The sequence below is a fragment of the Esox lucius genome, chromosome 17 (genome assembly GCF_011004845.1).
Source record: "Esox lucius isolate fEsoLuc1 chromosome 17, fEsoLuc1.pri, whole genome shotgun sequence".
Classification (NCBI taxonomy): Eukaryota; Metazoa; Chordata; class Actinopteri; order Esociformes; family Esocidae; genus Esox; species Esox lucius.
Genome location: NC_047585.1, coordinates 29,485,356 through 29,504,213, shown reverse-complemented (window position 1 = coordinate 29,504,213; position 18,858 = coordinate 29,485,356). Strand labels below are relative to the sequence as shown.

Sequence of the window (18,858 nt, the reverse complement as noted above, 5' to 3'; positions counted from 1 at the left end):
GGCTTTATAAATAAATTTGATTGATTGATTGAACAACTGTGATTAAGCTTGTAGACACCCAACCTGCTACAAGGAGTTGCTAGAGTGGCATCCACTATGGCCGGTGCTGTGCCGATTTCACAGGGCTTGTGTAATACTTATATCCTTTATCTTTTTTTTCCACAGGAAAGTGTGCAGTGTCCACTTTTAAAGAGTATATTTCATGCCGGCCCACTGAAGTGCCTGAGGAGGACATTTTACTGTGTGAGAGTCGATACATCGAGAGTGAGAAACAGATGAAGAAATTCAAGGGCCTAAAGCGCTTCTCCCTGTCTGGGAAAGTGGTAGAGGATGAAATGTATTACTTCAGGTGAGTGACTGGACCTTTAAGCCAGGCATACATGACCCTGCCGCAAAATCATAGGAAATTGCTACAACACTGGAGTAAAACATAATGGCATTTGTAAGTGGGATAACTTGTGGTTGATGACTTTCAGGGTTCTTTGCGCTGTATGGGCACTCAAGACAACATGATGATTTTCAAACAAGTTCGATATTTTTAGACTCAATTGGGCCATTTTTGCCAAGTATGCCATACTTTTACCTGTAAATTCTAGACACATGATGCAGATGCCTTGCTAAATTCTCAGCTTGTGGACAACCAGGGGTACTAGGTCCCCTAGGGGTACTTGGCCTATACTCAGGGGCTACCTGAAAACACTCATGAGATTCTCTGGAACAGCTTGCCAGAAGGAATCAGGTCGGCTGAGTCTGTGATCTCTTTTAAATTACTTCCTAAACTTGTTTTTATTGGAAAGCCTTTCCTTTTTTTAACTTGAGTTCTATGTTTTTCTTGAAATGCTAATGTGTAGCACTTTGTAACTTGATTTTGAAAAGTGCTCTATACATAATTTTTGTAATTATATTATAGCGTCTTCTTATTATTATTCTTATTCTAGACTTAATGGTAAAATACACATGCAGTGGTACTTCAGGGGTAATCAGTGCAGAGCAGAATGAAATATCAGAAGTAGCTTAATGATGATTTATGGTCTAACAAATTTCTCAGAATATGATTGAATTAATTATAATCACAGAACTATGTACGCTACCTTGTATAATCCTCCCAATAATTAGACAGGGCATAGTATGTGTATCAGCATCCAGTATATTATAGGTCTTTTTGAAAGACACTTCATACAAATTTTACACTAAAGATTGCTTGCTGTTTCCGTAGACTGCCAGGCATTATGCCAGGGCTAGTTAGCAACTGCCAAAAAGCTAGTAAGCAACTTTCTTCAGAATGCACACAGATACCTGAAATATAATCCTTTCCAAAAGTTTGTCTGACCCACACCAAGAATTACAAACTATCCATTTAAAGAAACTGTATGAAAGGGATATTTGGAACTGCAACCACTCTACCAGTCTGCGATGTGTCCCTTTAAGGAAACTGATAGTGCCCCAGAAAGAGCCATCCCCTTTGCTGGACAGAAAGATTGCGGTACTGGAGGCTAAGTTTGCCGACATGACAGACGAGGAGTTGGAAGACCTGGGGGAGGATGATGGGGAGCTGGGAGACACCTCCATACCCCATCTCCAGAGCCCCAGGGCAGGCAGTGACATGGACATGCCTTACACCCCTCCACAGGTCAGAGCCGCAACATGCACTGGGCAAATATGTGGTTATGTTGGGAAGGTAAACCTCTTTTACATTTGTCTCAAAAGTTACTGGTATGATCCTTGCAACCTGATAAGACCTGTCAACTGTCTCTGCTGATTTGCATGTTCATTATTAGATTCTAGATAAAGCCTTGCAGCCTTTTAGTGTGTGTGTAGTAATGACTGTTGTATAGCGATTACATGACACTTTCTTACCCCACTACAGTCCACTCCCAAGTCCATTAAGGGAATGTCTAAGAAGGAGGGCTCCAAGAGAAAAATCAACATGAGCGGCTACATTCTGTTCAGCAGTGAAATGCGTGCAGTTATCAAGGCCCAACACCCCGATTTCTCCTTTGGGGAGCTGAGCCGTCTGGTGGGCACAGAGTGGAGGAACCTGGAGGCTCCCAAGAAAGCAGATTATGAGGGTAAGAGATCTTGCACATTTTGTTGTCCCAGGTTTTCTCCCCATTTTTGTGCAATGCGACTTGATTAAGGCCCTGCCTTATGACGTCAAAGAGTTGCTAGAGCATGACTAGGCAGGGCAGCCATATTCAGTTACTATCCCCCAACCCTGTGCGGTGCTTGCCAATTGCACCACCTTTTGTGGGACCCCTGGGCTAGTCCGCAAGCAGGATTCATCCCGTGGGACCCCTGGGCTAGTCCGCAAACAGGATTCAACCCGTGGGACCCCTGGGCTTGTCTGCAAGCAGGATTTAACCCATGGGACCGGTGGGCTTGTCTGCAAGCAGGATTGAACTCGTGGGACACCTGGGCTTGTCCGCAAGCAGGATTCAACCCGTGGGACCCCTCAAACCCAGGTTTTGCAATGACTCAGAAAACCAGGATACAGCAAAATTATGGTTGCATCGTTCAGGGATACACCAGAGCAGACTTTTTTCTGGTTTCTAAAATGTTGTAGTATGTGTTTTCTACTGTAACATCTCTGCCAATTCCACTGCAAAAAGTTGTAAAAGTATGTTTTTTGTCATATTTGTAGAGCGAGCAGCTAAAGTGGCTGAGCAGCAGGAGCGGGAGAGGGCAGCCCAGCAGCTGGCTTCTCCTAGAGCAGGTATGAGGGTTGTTCTTTCCCTGACTCCCGTGATCATACTTAATCATAGCATGATGGTCAGCGAGCCCCTAACAGTGGGGTGGACTCAGTTGAAGAAAACATGTGCTGCAATGAGAAGCTGATCTGTTAGAATGATGAGGCGACTTTGCAAAGATGGCAAAGTGTGTAGAGACTCATCCAGTTCGACACATGGCTGTAATTGCTTTCAAAGGTGCCTCTACCACATTGACTAAAAGGGGTGAACACTTATGCAATCAGTCATTTTCTGTCTTGTATTTGTAATTAATTGATACTTAGACATTAAGTGTTCTTAATCCTGCAAACTATGCCAGAGCACTATCTTCAGAAACCAAGCTAATTTAAACAAATTACTCCTTAGCAAATTGCTACTTATACAAAAGCCAATGGCATTTGTTAAAGCGTTTGTTAGAGAGTTAAATACCTTGGCTACTATAATGCACTTATATCCTGGCAGTGTATAATTACAGGAAGGTAATGTGTATTTATCAAATAAATTAACCACTTTCCATTCATTATCAGACTTATTTTGAGTCTTTTGTTATTGAGTCTTTTGTATGATTGAATTTACATTTGTTGAAATAAGAAACATTCTCAAATGTAACATTCTTATTTAATTTATACCATGCTACACGTGCAGAAATGACAAAACATCAGTATCGGCATCGGCCGATTGTGATATGAATTATCGGTGCATCCCTAATTGAAATGTCCTCCTTACAAATCATGTTAATGTAAATGGTTGTATATTTGCCTAATGAAACTATGACTCCCTAAAGCCCAGAACATCACATTCCAGTAGGCCGATCTAATAATCTAACAATAACAGGAACTTTGGGTATTTTAATTCTTGGCACTCTAATACCATCAGTATGATTCAAGTAGTGCTTGTAACTCCATGTGTACAAAGATCTGATTATGGAATCTCAAATGTCTTCATTGTAAATTGGTGTTTAGTTATTTATTCAGTGCATGACCACTTCTAGGTAATTGTAGTTGCATGCTGCACTGATGCATGTATCTGTTGTGTTGCTATGCCTTCCTCCCCCCCCAAAGGCATGAGGGGTACATTTATGCCATGCATGATGCTGCAGGGCCCAGTGGACGGCATGGTTAGTATGACTGACATGCCACCACATCACATGAGGTTGCCTGTCTTATCCCATCATCACCTGATGCTGGGTATGCCCGGGTTTCCTGGCATGCCACACCCGGGTAAGAGCACTTAAACAACCACGCCCCCTGCACGCCCCAGCTTCCTGTCTCGCACTCTAACCCACTGGAGGGGCTACCTGTAACATAGGGTGAGGTCCTGTAGTGACTAAACAGTCAACAGCCATTCACACATCTAAAACTCAGTCCCTGAGTGATTGAAAAATAGGTTTGCTAAATTATACTGTAGCTGTGGAAACAGTATGTCTGAATGTCCTCTGAAGTACCTTTACCTTCATTACAGATTGCTGCCGAGAGGCTTTAATGGCCCAAAGTCAGTAGTACACAACTGAATCCAAGATGGCCTGGAGTACTTTGTGACCGTATATATTAATGCCCTTCCCTACAGGTGTCTTCATGAGTACTGCTGGTCCCAATGGAAACCAGGTAATCTACACTTTTACACAACTTTATTCTAGAAAATCAAATACTGTGGACTCAATGCTTGCTATTTTATTACACACATCTTTATGGTTAGAGGAAATTGATGGATTTCTTTTTAGATGGCTGGTCATGGGCAGCAGGCTCCACCACCCTACCCAGGACACGGCCAGCCTGCCCTCCAACAACCATCAACACCAATATTTGTAGCCCCACCACCCAAGCCCCAGCGCCTGCTCCACTCGGACGCATACCTGAAGTACATTGAGGGACTTAATGCAGAGTCTTCCACCATCAGCAAGTGGGACCAAACTCTCTCAGGTAAGTTCTCCACACTGAAACAAAGTGATTCAAACGTCAACAAATCTACAAATCACTTAATGTATGGTATTTAATTAATTGAGTGTATTAACTTAAAGAACGGGGGTGGGGGGCATTGTCATCTGAATAGTGTTCTGTTAATGTAGTGAGTGTTAGCATGTAACGACTTTATGTATTGTGTTTGAGCAGCTCGAAAAAGAGAGATGCGGCTGACCAAAGAGCAGGAGAGTAGGTTGCCGTACCACTGGCTGAAGAGCAAGGGCGCCCATTCCACAATGGCAGACGCGCTGTGGCGTCTGCGGGACCTGATGCTGCGCGACACACTGAACATCAGTCAGACCTACAACCTTTAGAATGTCTGGGCTACTGCTCCTTACACTATCAAACAGGAAAGGCGTGTTAGGCTCATTACAAAGAAAGGTGAACATTGTTTTGTTGTTGTCATGTAAAGTTGTCATTCATTTGTGGAATGATTAAATGTTCTCGCTTACTTTGTTCAAGCTGTTTTGTATTTGCATTTTCATTGTTCTAACAAGTGCATTATTATTTAATTGAATGTTTTGGTGCTGTGATGGATAAACCTTTTTATTTAACAACAAATCTGAAAATGGACTTGTTTTTTTTCTGCTTAGTCATAGGGTTAGGATTCCCACACAGCCATATTAACACATATTAACTGTTCAAAGAAATGAATGGAACACCCTGGGTCTCGATGGTGGAAATATATTAAAGATACAATTAGTTGAGAACATAATTATGTAACAACAGTCAATGGAAACCAAAATCACCAACCGATTGACGGCTGGATTCAGACTCACACCGAAAATAAAAACTCATGATGTGACTCAGTAGTGTGTATGGCCCCCACGTGCCTTTATGCACTCCTTTTTTCCAGGATGTGTAATTACTTCCATAATCATTCCCCCCAAGGCTTCTTGTGGAGTGTTAAACTGTAACAGACCCAATTAGGTTCAGGGTTAACCCGAAGGCAAATCCAAAACCTAGAATGAATACATTGATTGCTTTCATGCCTCACTATGTGATTGGACAGACCTCACAAAACAGAAACAACCATCAATGAACTGACAAATAGCCAACTTTTTTCACAGTGTATAAAAACATTTGTCATTTCAAAATGGTGAATACAATATGTCCACAAATGTCCACAAAGGGGCACTGTGTAGAATGCTGTCTCTAAACAATAACACGACTTGTCTCATCTTCCCTTACCGAATAAGACTGGCATAGTACTAGCTAGTCCAGGGTGGTTTAGGATGAGAAGGATAGTACTGTGAGTGTCTAATGCGAGCATCAGGAGATTACAAGTCAATGCAAACTGACTTGCACTGACTTATGCAAATGACTTGTAATCTCCTGGTGAGAAAGTTTAAATGAGAAATCAGACACTGATTAATTTTGTAGAAAAATATAATTTGCAACAATTTAAAGCATTAACTGGAGATGTCCACTGGTCATTTTTGCTTGTTTTTATGATTTACAGTGAAAACATCGTATTGTCCCTTTAAAATATAATTGATAGTATATACTTAACCTTATAGTAATAGTTTGATTTAAAAAAAAGTATACATAGAGTAAATACATGGTCCCAACATTAGAGAGCTCTGTATAGTATTGCCTACATGTATTCTACACAACCCTTAAAGGGACATATCGTCGCGGGAAGTAAGGGTGCTGCAACCCCTGCTGAGGTAGCCTCAGTACACCCTGACGGGATTCCGTTAGTCTGTTTGTCGGAAGGCAACATTCGCGTTATTTCTGTCGATGGGCCACCACGCACACATCCCCTGTACAAAACAATTTCAAATATATAGGGACTTAAAGTTCAAGTTCAAAGTTCAAAATCTTTATTTTTCATTTGCAATAACAAGTTACGGCAATGAAATGCTTGGTTTTTCTACTCCAGACAGTGCAGTTAAAAGTTAAAAAGTAACAGTAATTATAATTTAAAAAATTAAGATAACACAATCAATAATAATAACTATACAATTATACAACCATAGTGCAATGTAAAAGTGACAGGTGTGTATGATATAAGTGGCAGGTGTGCATGGACTATGGAAGGAAGGGAGGAGGGGTTCCCTAGTTGAGCAGCCTTACAGCCTGTGGAAAGAAGCTGTCCCATAGCCTGTTTTGTTTTGGTAAACAGTCCGTCCGTTTGCTCCTCCTCTTACACCTCTCAGTGTAGAGATCTTGCAGGGATGGCAGGTCAGACCTTGTGATGCTCTCTGCTGTTTTACCTTCTGAAGTGCTTTGTGGTCGAGGGCAGTGCCATATACCAGGCGGTGACACAGCCGGTCAGGATACACTCATCTGTAGAAGTTGGTGAGTATCCTAGGGAGTTTTTCCTAGCCACTGAAATTCAACACTACTGTTGTTTGCTCCTTGGGGTTTAAGGTCGGGTGTCTCTGTAAAGCACTTTGTGACAACTGCTATTGTAAAAAGGGCTTTATAAATACATTTGATAGATTGATTGATCCTGGAATCCCTGCCAAATCTGTTTAATCGGCGTATGAAGAAGAGCCGTTTCCTGGCCTCCTTCACCATGACTTTAGAGTGCTTCCTGTGATCAACAATCATCTCCTACGTTTTGCTGATATTGAGCTGGAGGTTGTTATCCTGACACCACGAAGTCAGTGACCTTTCTTCGTCTCTATAGGCTGACTCATCGTTGTCAGAGATCAGGCCTATGATGGTGTGGTCAGCAAACTTAACGATGGTGTTCGAGACATGAGTTGCCAGGCAGTCGTGGGTGAAGAGAGAATACATGAGTGGGCTCAACACACAGCCCTGGGGGGAACCAGTACTGAGAGTCAGTGAGGAGGAGGTGGCGTTACCCATCCGCACCACCTGGGGACTTTTTTGTGGACTAGGCATAATTTGTGTCCTCGATATATTGACGTTTACCATATCAATAGTTTATCTAAGTTGCGTGGAGAGGAACAAATGTTAAGTGGAGTATAGTGCAGCTATTTAGTTTATAGTTCGGAGGTTGTTTGATGTGGTGACAAGTCATATATTAGTCTCTCTGGGTCAGATGGCCGGTTCGCTGTGGGCACGGAGAAACCAATTGATCTAACAGTAATATTATCGCATATTTGATGAATAACTACTGATTGGAGTCATTCCGTTTCAAGTATACATGGGCGTGTCTAACATGGTTTTCGAAACTTCTTTTGCGCAAGCTCAGTGGACAGACCGCGCAGTGGCTTGAGATTTTTGAAAGCAAGTTGTCAGGCACGAGCGAATCGTACTACAGCACACACGCCGGCTGAGACACTACTCGAAGCAGGAGCCAGGTATGAGGCGTAATTATAATTTCACCGCTATATTAGATGCTTCACCATAATGTACGTAGCTGCTATCTTGTAGAAAGTTCGTAAACGGCGTCAGCCATTTCTAATCTGCTCATCGTGTAAAATGTAGGTAGGTAGCAAGTTATTAAGTTGAGTCGCTAGCTAGCTAACATTAGCTAGCCACCTCCTACCTTTTATTCGTTAACAGAACACTGTTATTAAGATTATTAATATCTACATATGTATTTGTCCCCCAGAATAGAACGCTGTCTGACACCTTGTTGGCTGATCTGCCCAAATGTAACACGCAACGCGAGCAACAATATGACGTGCTGTCTGACTTTGCCTGCCAGACAGCCATGGCTAACATGACCCGCTAACTACCTAGCAAACTAAGTGTACTTGCTCAGTCGTTAGTTCAATCAACTTGCAAGCTTTGATTTATTGTATTTTTTTCCTACTCTATAAAGTGTTTGTCTTGGAACTCGTGTCGGCAATTTCCTCTACAATTGGCCTAAACGAACTAGCTAGGTACTGTAACTTAGCCTGCTCGCTAATGATAACAGTGAGGTAGGTACTTTGAATGAGCGTTATCATTCCAGAGTAGTAAGCTATTAGCGGTTGGCTAACTGCATCCACTAAGTCCCTCCCCAGATTTACTGTGTTTGGGCGAAGTATCTGAAAAGTAACGCATTTCATTGGCGCACAAATGTTGTCATTTAGCTACAATCAGTTCGGGGGGAAACTTGGCATGAGGTGAATTATGATGGAGCTACCAGTTGTGAGCATTAGGCCAACGTATTTTTGTAGCTGTTTCAGGAACGATGTAGCCAAGGCTAACGAGAATGACATCACTAATAAATATAGATTCGAATATAACCCCACCCTGAGGCTTTTGTTTTGAATTCATGATGTGAAGTTACGGTCCATGATTGCAAAGAGGGTTGGAAGCTAGCTAGGTAAAGGCACGGATCATCTATAATGGATGACAGTCAGCAGCTGTATCTTTTCAAACGTAGGCAAAATATACCTAATCAACTAATATGATAAGTTACTAATCCACAACTTGAGACCCTCACTGCTGTTTCTAACTTAATATCTTACTAGAGCACAATGGAGCTGAATGATGGAAACCTTCAGACCCTCACAGAATTTATGCGTAAAACTCTGGACCCAGATCCATCTGTGAGACGTCCAGGTATTGGTGCTCAGACTAATGCTTGATCAGTCACAATGCATGCTTGCATTCAGTAAGTTATCATTGTTTTTAACTGGAATGTGGAATTTCATTTCAGCTGAAAAGTTTCTTGAGTCAGTTGAAGGGAATCAGAACTACCCTATATTGCTGCTTACATTGTTGGAGAAATCCCAGGACAATGTGATTCGGGTGTGTGCAGCTGTCACCTTTAAAAACTACATCAAGAGGAACTGGCGCATAGTAAGTTATAGTTGCAATTGTGCATGTATTGTTAACCTGGTTGTTGAGATGACATGTATAACTTCATACATAATGTCTCCCCCAGATTGAAGATGAACCAAACAAGATATCGGATCCAGACAGAACCACTATCAAAGCCAACATTGTCAATTTGATGTTGAGCAGCCCTGAACAGATTCAGAAACAGGTGAGTCTACTATACATGAGTAGATGATATTACTTGACTCCTTTCCTCCCGGACTAAGTCTGATTTGAATAACTTTCCTTAATCTTTTAGGTTAATTGTTTTACAAAATCAAAAAGGGAGATTTTGTAGAAAAGGGTTTTTTACTTTATCTTCCACAGTTGAGTGATGCCATCAGCATCATTGGCAGGGAGGACTTCCCTCTTAAGTGGCCGGACCTCCTGACTGAGATGGTGACTCGCTTTCAGAGCGGAGACTTCCACATCATCAACGGAGTACTGCGTACTGCACACTCTCTTTTCAAGAGGTAAACCCCCAAGGGCATAATGAGTGGTCCTCTGAAAGGATTTCTTAATTATTTTGTTTTATTTTTTATACGTTTTTTAAAGATCCTTGCACTGATTATTTGTTTTCCCAGGTATCGACATGAGTTTAAATCAAACGAACTGTGGTTGGAGATTAAACTGGTGTTGGACACATTTGCCAATCCGCTTACTGAACTTTTCAAGGTTAGCGGTGGTTACATAGTGAATCATGTTTTAATATGCATGTATATCACATATAAACAAACTTGGTCCTTAAAATTGGTGGGACTCACCCCATGCTTTCATCTCACAGGACCTACCTTATTTATACGTTGCTCATTCATTGTCTGCTATTCTTGTCCATTGTTTCCCTCAGGCCACCATTGAGCTGTGTCAGACCCATGCGACAGATATCAATGCTTTGAAGATCCTGTTCTCGTCCCTGACGCTGATCTCAAAGCTTTTCTACAGTCTCAACTTCCAGGTGCACCCACGCTTATTACCGGCTTGGCGCCACATCGACACGTTGTGTTTGGCAGGGTTCCGTAATCACTTGTCTCTGCTCTCATAGGACCTTCCAGAGTTCTTTGAGGACAACATGGAGACCTGGATGTCTAATTTCCATAACCTGTTGACCTTGGATAACAAGCTACTACAAACTGACGTGTGTAGACATTGGCGTTAACTACACAATCACTGTGAAGTTCTCAGTTTGGTATTCATTTATCAGGGTGGATTCTATCTTTTAAAAATTCTCTTTTCCCAACAGGATGAAGAGGAGGCAGGTCTTTTGGAGCTGCTCAAGTCTCAGATCTGTGACAATGCTGCTCTGTATGCCCAGAAGTATGATGAAGAGTTCCAGCCTTACTTGCCTCGCTTTGTTACCGCCATCTGGAACCTGCTGGTCTCCACTGGCCAGGAGGTCAAGTATGACCTGGTGAGCCTTCTGTCATTACATTCATGTACCTGCAAATTGTCATGCTTTTCTAAAGATTTTAAATGCCTGGTCAATTAACAGCTAACTGGAGTCCCACCATGTTTGACTGTCAACTATTGCATCCTTATGAATGGGCTCCACCATGTAGAGTTCTGTATTGTCCAGGATTTGAATTCCTTTGGCCTGGTATTCCTTGATAGATGAGAGTTGGTTCTCAAGTCACTTACCTGATTAAATAATAATTAAATTAATAATGCTTTTACTCTTTTGTGATGTATAGCTTGTGAGCAATGCGATTCAGTTCCTGGCGTCTGTGTGTGAAAGGCCACATTACAAGCATCTGTTTGAAGACCAGAACACTCTCACCAGCATCTGTGAGAAAGTCATTGTCCCCAACATGGAGTTCAGAAGTAAGCCGAGACCTTTATACTGTCTTGGATGTTAATCTGTACACATGGTCTTGGCGGCGATCTGCGTAGTGGTCTCTGATACTGATGCGTGGTGTTCTACATCCAGGTGCTGATGAGGAGGCCTTTGAGGACAACTCCGAGGAATACATTCGACGAGACCTGGAAGGCTCCGGTAACAACCCGACCGTTTAAATGAACTTGCGTCAACAGGAAGCCTGTTGAAGGATGCTTTTGCAGGCTACACTGGTGTTGACCCTCTCCGTTCTGTTGCCTCCCTGCAGACATAGACACTCGGCGCAGGGCTGCCTGTGACTTGGTGAGAGGCCTGTGCAAGTTCTTTGAGGGCCCGGTCACAGCCATCTTCTCTGGTTATGTAAATTCCATGCTTGGGGAGTATGCCAAGAACCCAAGGATGAACTGGAAGCATAAAGACGCTGCCATATACCTGGTCACATCGCTGGCCTCTAAAGCCCAGACAGCAAAGGTATGGTCAGAATACCTATCATATTGAAATATTTATCTAACGTGATGGGTTATAAAAATGTATAGCAGTAGAGACATTAAGCAATTGATGCTGTCTTTTTCAGCATGGTATAACGCAAGCTAACGAGTTAGTGAACCTCACAGAATTCTTTGTGAACCACATTCTCACAGACCTGAAATCCCCGAACGGTAAGTTTAAAATTGAACAAAAACTACTGATTAATTAGTTTGCTATTACAGCTGTGGAGTACTGTATCTGTCCTTATACAATGTCTACTCTTTTCTATTATAGTTAATGAATTCCCGGTGTTAAAGTCCGATGCCATCAAATACGTCATGATCTTCAGGAGTCAGGTAGGATTTCTTTCATATATTTTTTTTAATGGTTGTCTGCCATTGTAAAATTAATTGTTTATCCCAGTTACTAAGTCTGTGATTAACCACTTGTTTTGTCCCCTCTTCCAGCTGCCCAAAGAGCAGCTGCTGCAGGCTGTCCCTCTTCTGGTGGCCCACCTGCAGGCAGAAAGCACAGTAGAGCACACTTATGCTGCCCATGCTCTGGAGAGGCTATTCACCATGAGGGGCCCTAACAACTCCACACTGTCAGTACGAACTAGTTGTGATGGTCTAAACATTGGAACCAAACTCTGGATAGTTGAAATACACATTGAACATTGAGAAATTCTTCTTTTGACGCATACCTGGGAGTTACCCAGCTACAGTTAAATGACTAGACATGGACTTCAGCTTACTATAAGACAATGAGCCATTCAATTTGCTGTGACCTTAGTTTGTAACTTTCCCGTCTCCTGTTAGTAATGATTAATAATATGTCACGTCTTTCAGCATCACTCCGGTGGAGATGGCCCCCTTCACAGAACAGCTGCTCAACAACCTGTTCAAGGCCCTTGCTCTGCCTGGCTCTTCAGAGAACGAATATATTATGAAAGGTAGGAGCGTGCGGTCTGGGGGGCCACAAACCTGTGCCCTGATCCTTGTCTTTTATCCTGACATCTTTCATTCTGTTCCAGCCATCATGCGCAGCTTCTCACTCCTCCAAGAGGCCATTGTTCCTTACATCCCCACTCTTATTGGCCAGCTTACTCACAAGCTGCTCTTGGTCAGCAAGGTAGGTGGCTCCCTCATTCCTTGTCTGCTGTAAATATGTTCTGTCAGTTTATTAGGTACGCCCATGTGTTTTTCCCCTCCTGTGGTGGGGAGGTTGCGAGCTGACATGCCAGCATCAATGATATAAAAAGCTTGCTGCATGAAATGCTAAAACGTCCTCACTGTACACCAAAAATACTTTTCCCTTGTCATTATTTGACAATACTGCCTTAACATCGTTACCTAATAATAACTTACTCTCCGTTATCCATTCTCTGAACTATTCATGAATCGCCTCCCAGACTCCTAATGAAAGCCACTGGCTACTAATGTGTTGCATTGGGGGTTAAAGAGGGGGTACAAAATAGTTCTGAAAATAATAATGATACTGAAACTGAAGGTCTTGTTGTTGCTGCAGAATCTGTAATGTTTTCAGCATGACGCTAATCTATTGTAGCTATCTAGTTGTGGTTAGCTAACGTCTTACCTTTGGTTGTCGCACAGACGATGACCACCTTCTTTATATCAGTGTCCTCGCCACTTACTGACAGTTCAACACAAGTGCGTGTGGACCGACACAGCCAGTTACGTTTCTCTGACATCACTTGCTAGTTGGATACTCCAAATGTCGGGCGCAGGACGTTGTTGCTCTGTAGCCAGGACAGTGACGCTCGTGTGATCGTCAACTTTGCGTTGGTAAACTGCGCTCAACTTGGAAAATCATATTTCGTTTATCAAATTTTTTTATTATCACAACAACATGCCTCCGCTGTTATTACAGTAACAGGGAAACACTGCATGTAGTACGGTGTCTGGACACGCACCCCCACCCCACACACACACACACACACACACACACAAAATATACATCTACATAGTTGCTGCGGATACTTCCCTGTGACCAAATGCCTGTCCCATCGCCCCCAAAGATACCATATTCAGTTGCAGTCTGGGGATCTGTAGTCCAAGTGAATTGAATTTGCCACTGTGTTCCTGGAACCTTTCTGATCCACTGCTTTGTCACGTGGATACTTTCAGCAGAATGTCAGTAAGCAAAAAGTATACATGAAGGGATTTGCCTGTCCAGCAATCGGATACCTTGTGGTGTTGAAAAACTCAGTATCAAGGGACCTTAGGTGTGTCATGAACACCTTCCTCACGCCACCTCCGCCATCCTCTGTGGTCTGTGGGCTCCTGCTGCTTAAGCCAAGTACAGACTTTTCCCACTCGCTTTTTGTTTTGCCTCAAGTCGCTTCTTATTCAGAAGTAGTAGTGGACTGTTGCCCTCTTGTGAACGTGACAGGGGAGGATAAGGTGTTAGAAAAATTTGCCCTGCTGCTCTTATAATGTACTTCAGTGCCAGATTGAGTGAGGTACACCTTGTTTCTTTCAGAACCCCAGCAAGCCGCACTTTAACCATTACCTGTTTGAGTCGCTGTGCCTGTCCATCCGTATCACCTGCAAAGCCAACCCTGCGACTGTGGGCAGCTTCGAGGAGGCCCTCTTCCCAGTCTTCACTGAAATCCTGCAGAATGATGTACAAGGCATGTTATGCTCTTAACCCCTGTAACCTTCGGATGGGTTGGGAGGCCATTCCCTGTAATTCCTGTATGCCAGCTTGTTAACGGGTTTTAAAGTTGCCACCTGATTCATTGCCCTTCTTACATCTCCTTTTCCTTGTTTTGCAGAGTTTGTACCATATGTTTTCCAGGTGATGTCCCTGCTACTGGAGATCCACACCAGCTCCATCCCCAACTCTTACATGGCCTTGTTCCCCCACCTGCTGCAGCCTGTGCTGTGGGAACGCACTGGCAACATCCCCCCTCTGGTGCGCCTGCTGCAGGCTTACCTGGAGAAGGGGGCCGCCACCATAGCCAGCTCTGCTGCTGACAAAATAGTGAGTATTGGCATAGTGTTAAGAGGACCTGTGCTGTATCTACTGCTATGTAAAATATCTTAATTTAACGACTGCTGTGCGCATTTTAATTTGCGATCTGTTAAACTACTCTCCCTGCAAAGCCTGGTCTGTTAGGTGTATTCCAGAAGCTCATAGCCTCCAAGGCCAACGACCACCAAGGTTTCTACCTTATGAACAGCATCATAGAGCACATGCCCACGTGAGTCAACCACCTACACTTGCTTGCTTTCTAAAACAGATTTTTGAACTTCTTGAGGACCCCCAGCTGGCCCATGCCTTTGATTGATTTTAGAGCTCGCTCAACTGGTTCAAATAGAGAACTAATTAAGACCTTGATTGATCAGTTGTGCAAGTTCAGGGCTGCAACAACATTTTCGTATGTTAGGTTTCCTCACTATTGTGAGAATGTTCTAAAAAATTCACATGGGCTATCTGTCAGGAGTTTTGTTCTTTTCTATCACTTTTGCAGGGAGTCCATTGTTCAGTACAGGAAACAGATCTTCATCCTGCTTTTCCAGAGGTTGCAGAGTTCCAAAACCACCAAATTCATCAAGAGTAAGTACAGATTGAAAATAATGACATTTTTCATTTAAGAAGGTACAATTGGACCAACACATCCCTTTGTTAGCAGATTGTTTTGTATTAGCTTTGTTTGAAAATTGTCTGGTTTGTCAATGCACTAAATACCCCCCCCCCCCCAACAGGTTTCATGGTGTTTATTAATCTGTATGGTGTCAAGTACGGGGCCATTGCTCTGCAGGAAATTTTTGACAGCATACAGCCCAAGTAAGTCTGTTGTGAGATTGTCATTAATTGTCTGTGTCCGTTAATGTATTAACGAAACTATTGCGAAACTAGACCAGAGACGGGGAGCCTAACGTCATATCACCATCAACATGGTTTTAGGGGTGCTACAATGGAAATGAGACAAACATCAGTGAAGAAATAGTTTGTCTGGTTTTACTTGTACATAAATCCCTTCTCTAGAACCACACACCCCAGCAGTAGTCGGGCTGCTCCAGTACTCTGCCCCTGTAAGTAGGTAGGGTATACAGTTTGAAACAATAGTGAACATGCTCATCATGAGGCTAATGGGTTCTGTAGCTGTTTGAAATTTTGATTATTTAGAAGCTGCACATATATAGCTATATACTCTTGTGCTGAGTGTGTATGTATCTAAACATGTGGTTATGTGGAGCCCCTCACTGAGGACCAGATTGAGAAGTTCGATGTTCCAGGTTATGATTGATCTAGTCATGTCAAGGGATTGCATACAAACATCCAGTTGTATAGAGGTGCAGTGAAACAAGTTCATTTTTACCCTTCACATTGCCTTCATTTAAATGATTGAATTGAACATGTATTTTATAGCAATTATTTATGATCTAATTTCGCGCCTGTAGTGAAATGCCGGTGCCTAAAAAATTGCCGTTCAACCAATTTGGAGAAACGGGACAAACGACATTCTGCTTGATTTAAATTCAAGGCTGTTGGTTTTTGACTGCATTTGTATTTTTGTGAGAATGACAATGGTCTTACTGTAATATATAAAGAGAGCTTTTCAATGCTGGGTCATCTCTTTCTTGTAGGATGTTTGGGATGGTGCTAGAGAAGATAGTCATTCCAGAGGTGCAGAAGGTGTCTGGCCCAGTGGAGAAGAAGATCTGTGCTGTAGGAATCACCAAGATACTCACTGAGTGCCCTGCCATGATGGACACAGAGTACACTAAACTCTGGTACGACACTGTCCGGGGGTGTTACTATAATGTTTCTGCTCAATGATTTGCTAAATTGTTTGTGCTTTTCTTTAGGACCCCGTTGCTCCAGGCCCTGATTGGTCTGTTTGAGCTACCAGAGGATGATAGTATCCCTGATGACGAGCACTTCATTGACATTGAGGACACGCCTGGTTACCAGACGGCCTTCTCCCAGTTGGCATTTGCAGGAAAGAAGGAGCACGATCCCATTGGAGAGGCAGTCAACAACCCAAAGCTCCTGTTAGCCCAGTCCCTCCACAAGCTCTCCACTGCGTGTCCTGGAAGAGTAAGTTGATAGATGAAAATGCTCTTACACTGGGCTATGTTAGTGGCAGTGGGTTGCCTGAGTGAATAACAAGAGATTGAACCTCCTTTCCACTGTTCCAATCTTGTTGTTGGCTCATGTATCAGCTGGTCGTTAAATTTTTTATTATTTATTGAATAACACACCTGTTAGGAAACTTGATAAATTCTCTTTTGGTTATTGAGCTTCAGTAGGTAAAGTGAATCCACACCCTGATTGTAACAGAAGGACATCATGGGAAATGCTATTATAATCTGCTAACACTGCTAAGCAGATTCTTAATCTCTCATGTTCTCCTGTTGACAGGTCCCGTCTATGTTGAGCACTAGCCTTAATGCTGAGGCCCTCCAGTATTTGCAGGGTTACCTCCAGGCCGCCTCTGTACAACTTGTGTGAAGACGGACAAACCTTTCGCACTGCTGCAAAATGGAGACAACGACACTGCACACTGACTGGGCACTGTCTGTCACTCATGGGCCACACTAAAACAGAGACACTCACCAGGACTGAATGGACAGAAGACTGATTACTTTGCTGATGATAGACAACGAGTTGACCTGTTTTCCTGCGAATTTGGTATTTTTAAGGGTTTTTAAATGTAGTGATAAAATAAATGACAGTGCGTTACCATAAAGAGCGCCTCAATTGTTTTTGGACAATGGAGTCTCCTGTATTGGCCTGCAGTGAGGTAATAACAAATTGAGCATGGCTGGCTTCACCAACACTCAGCTGTGTGAGCATCATGCCTCAATATGACTAATGTATCTGCTTATCTTGATTGTCATAACATTTCATTGCACATGACAGTATTCTAGGACATGCTTTGAAAACCCCAACCCAGCGACCGACATTGACAGCACTCTGGAGTTAACTGGCTGAATTGGACTTTGTGGCTGTTTGCAGAATCAAATGGGAAATGTTTATTTTTCCTTGTTTTTCAATAGATTTCCTTTGTTTTTACAGGAAGATTAGAGGTTCTGGTACCTAATCATAATGCTTCATTTTTTTCCCCTTTGCATGTAGTTACTTGTAGCATTGTATTTATGTCTGGTCTTAGTTTTCACACTGTCTGAATGTTAATAAAGAGACACTTGTATACATTCTGAGTTGTCAGTTACAGATCTTGTCAAACCAATAAATCAGCTAATTGTGCTTCATGTATAAGTGCAACATAGTGCCAACACTGTTTCATGAGTTTAAATAAAAGGGAACTGAAATGTTTCATATGCCCAGAGCTTATTTCTCGTTCTATTACATTTTTAATAAGCATTTCCTGTCTTTATCAGCTTTAACTAAGTAAACTTTTAAATAGTTTCCATTTGTATTAATATTTTTTTTTCAGTATACTTTGTTTACATAAAATATTTGATTCTTACAATTTCATGCAAATTTTAAGGAATAAACATTTTTGGTACATAATGTTTTCAAAAGGTAGGAACAGTTCAATTTAGGTTCATGTGTATTTGGTATTTGCTGACAGGGTATTGTAGTACTCCACTCCCTCCTGTAGAGGGTGCTAGATAGCAGAAAGTTACTTGCATTCGATGACAGTTTGCGTGTGTGATGATGCTGGCCGAGTAGAGCCTTTGCTAATCCTGCAGCCAGCGTGCGTTAGTGTCTAAAATATAAGGATGGGCCGGTGCATGTTTAATGCTAACCAGGCTCTCATTTGTGAACAATATATGGGTTAGTGAGACATTGAACTACACTGCTCCAAATTTGCTGTTACAGTAGTTAGTGGTGAGATAATACAAAGGCCTTTTGACAGCACAATGTTTATATGGATCCTTTTCATGCCGATTGTTTAATTGCAACCCCCAAAACAGGGACTTAGACATGGAACACCAGGTGGGTGCAATTATTGATCAGGTAGAAAGGAAGGATATGTCCCTGATTAGGGGTTTGCAATGGATACATGTAGTGGAACTGACTTTGAGGGACATATTTGTAAAGCATGATCTTATGAGGTCTGGACTAATGAAGCACCTTGTGGGGTCTTTATCAGTTCCATTTTGACTGGAACAGTAAAAACAATTGTAAAACTGGCATCAATAAC

General features: G+C 42.4%; 2 protein-coding genes across 6 annotated transcripts in view; both read left to right on the top strand.

Annotated features, from left to right (window-relative positions):
* The window catches only part of pbrm1 (polybromo 1), a 30,899-nt gene extending 25,632 nt beyond the window's left edge, over positions 1-5,267 (top strand). Inside the window, exons 24-31 of one of the 4 annotated variants that reach the window (XM_020055857.3) lie at positions 166-349; positions 1,429-1,678; positions 1,868-2,069; positions 2,642-2,713; positions 3,788-3,946; positions 4,293-4,330; positions 4,447-4,645; positions 4,835-5,267. In XM_020055857.3, coding sequence (XP_019911416.2) covers positions 166-349; positions 1,429-1,678; positions 1,868-2,069; positions 2,642-2,713; positions 3,788-3,946; positions 4,293-4,330; positions 4,447-4,645; positions 4,835-4,998 — 1,268 coding nt within the window. In that variant the 3' untranslated portion in view covers positions 4,999-5,267. Of the gene's footprint in view, positions 1-165; positions 350-1,428; positions 1,679-1,867; positions 2,714-3,787; positions 4,036-4,187; positions 4,331-4,446; positions 4,646-4,834 lie in introns of those variants that run through there. The other 3 variants (XR_004574666.1, XR_004574667.1, XR_002198096.2) reach the window with 3 other exon arrangements.
* Positions 5,268-7,868: 2,601 nt separating this feature from the next.
* Positions 7,869-18,024, top strand: cse1l (CSE1 chromosome segregation 1-like (yeast)). Of its 2 annotated transcripts, XM_010881307.3 has the most exons (25): positions 7,869-7,962; positions 9,067-9,157; positions 9,255-9,397; positions 9,483-9,584; positions 9,743-9,888; positions 10,000-10,090; positions 10,263-10,370; positions 10,458-10,550; positions 10,656-10,823; positions 11,104-11,233; positions 11,340-11,405; positions 11,515-11,717; positions 11,821-11,905; positions 12,009-12,070; positions 12,182-12,318; positions 12,563-12,666; positions 12,748-12,845; positions 14,217-14,367; positions 14,512-14,720; positions 14,843-14,940; positions 15,211-15,296; positions 15,446-15,527; positions 16,331-16,477; positions 16,553-16,784; positions 17,109-18,024. In XM_010881307.3, exons 2-25 carry the CDS (start codon positions 9,073-9,075, stop codon positions 17,196-17,198), a joined length of 2,916 nt encoding a protein of 971 aa, XP_010879609.1. In that variant the 5' UTR covers positions 7,869-7,962; positions 9,067-9,072; the 3' UTR covers positions 17,199-18,024. The 2 variants fall into 2 exon arrangements, with proteins under 2 accessions (XP_010879609.1, XP_010879610.1); XM_010881308.3 differs by lacking the exon at positions 9,067-9,157 and having other exon boundaries at positions 7,878-7,962.
* Positions 18,025-18,858: the final 834 nt, after the last annotated feature.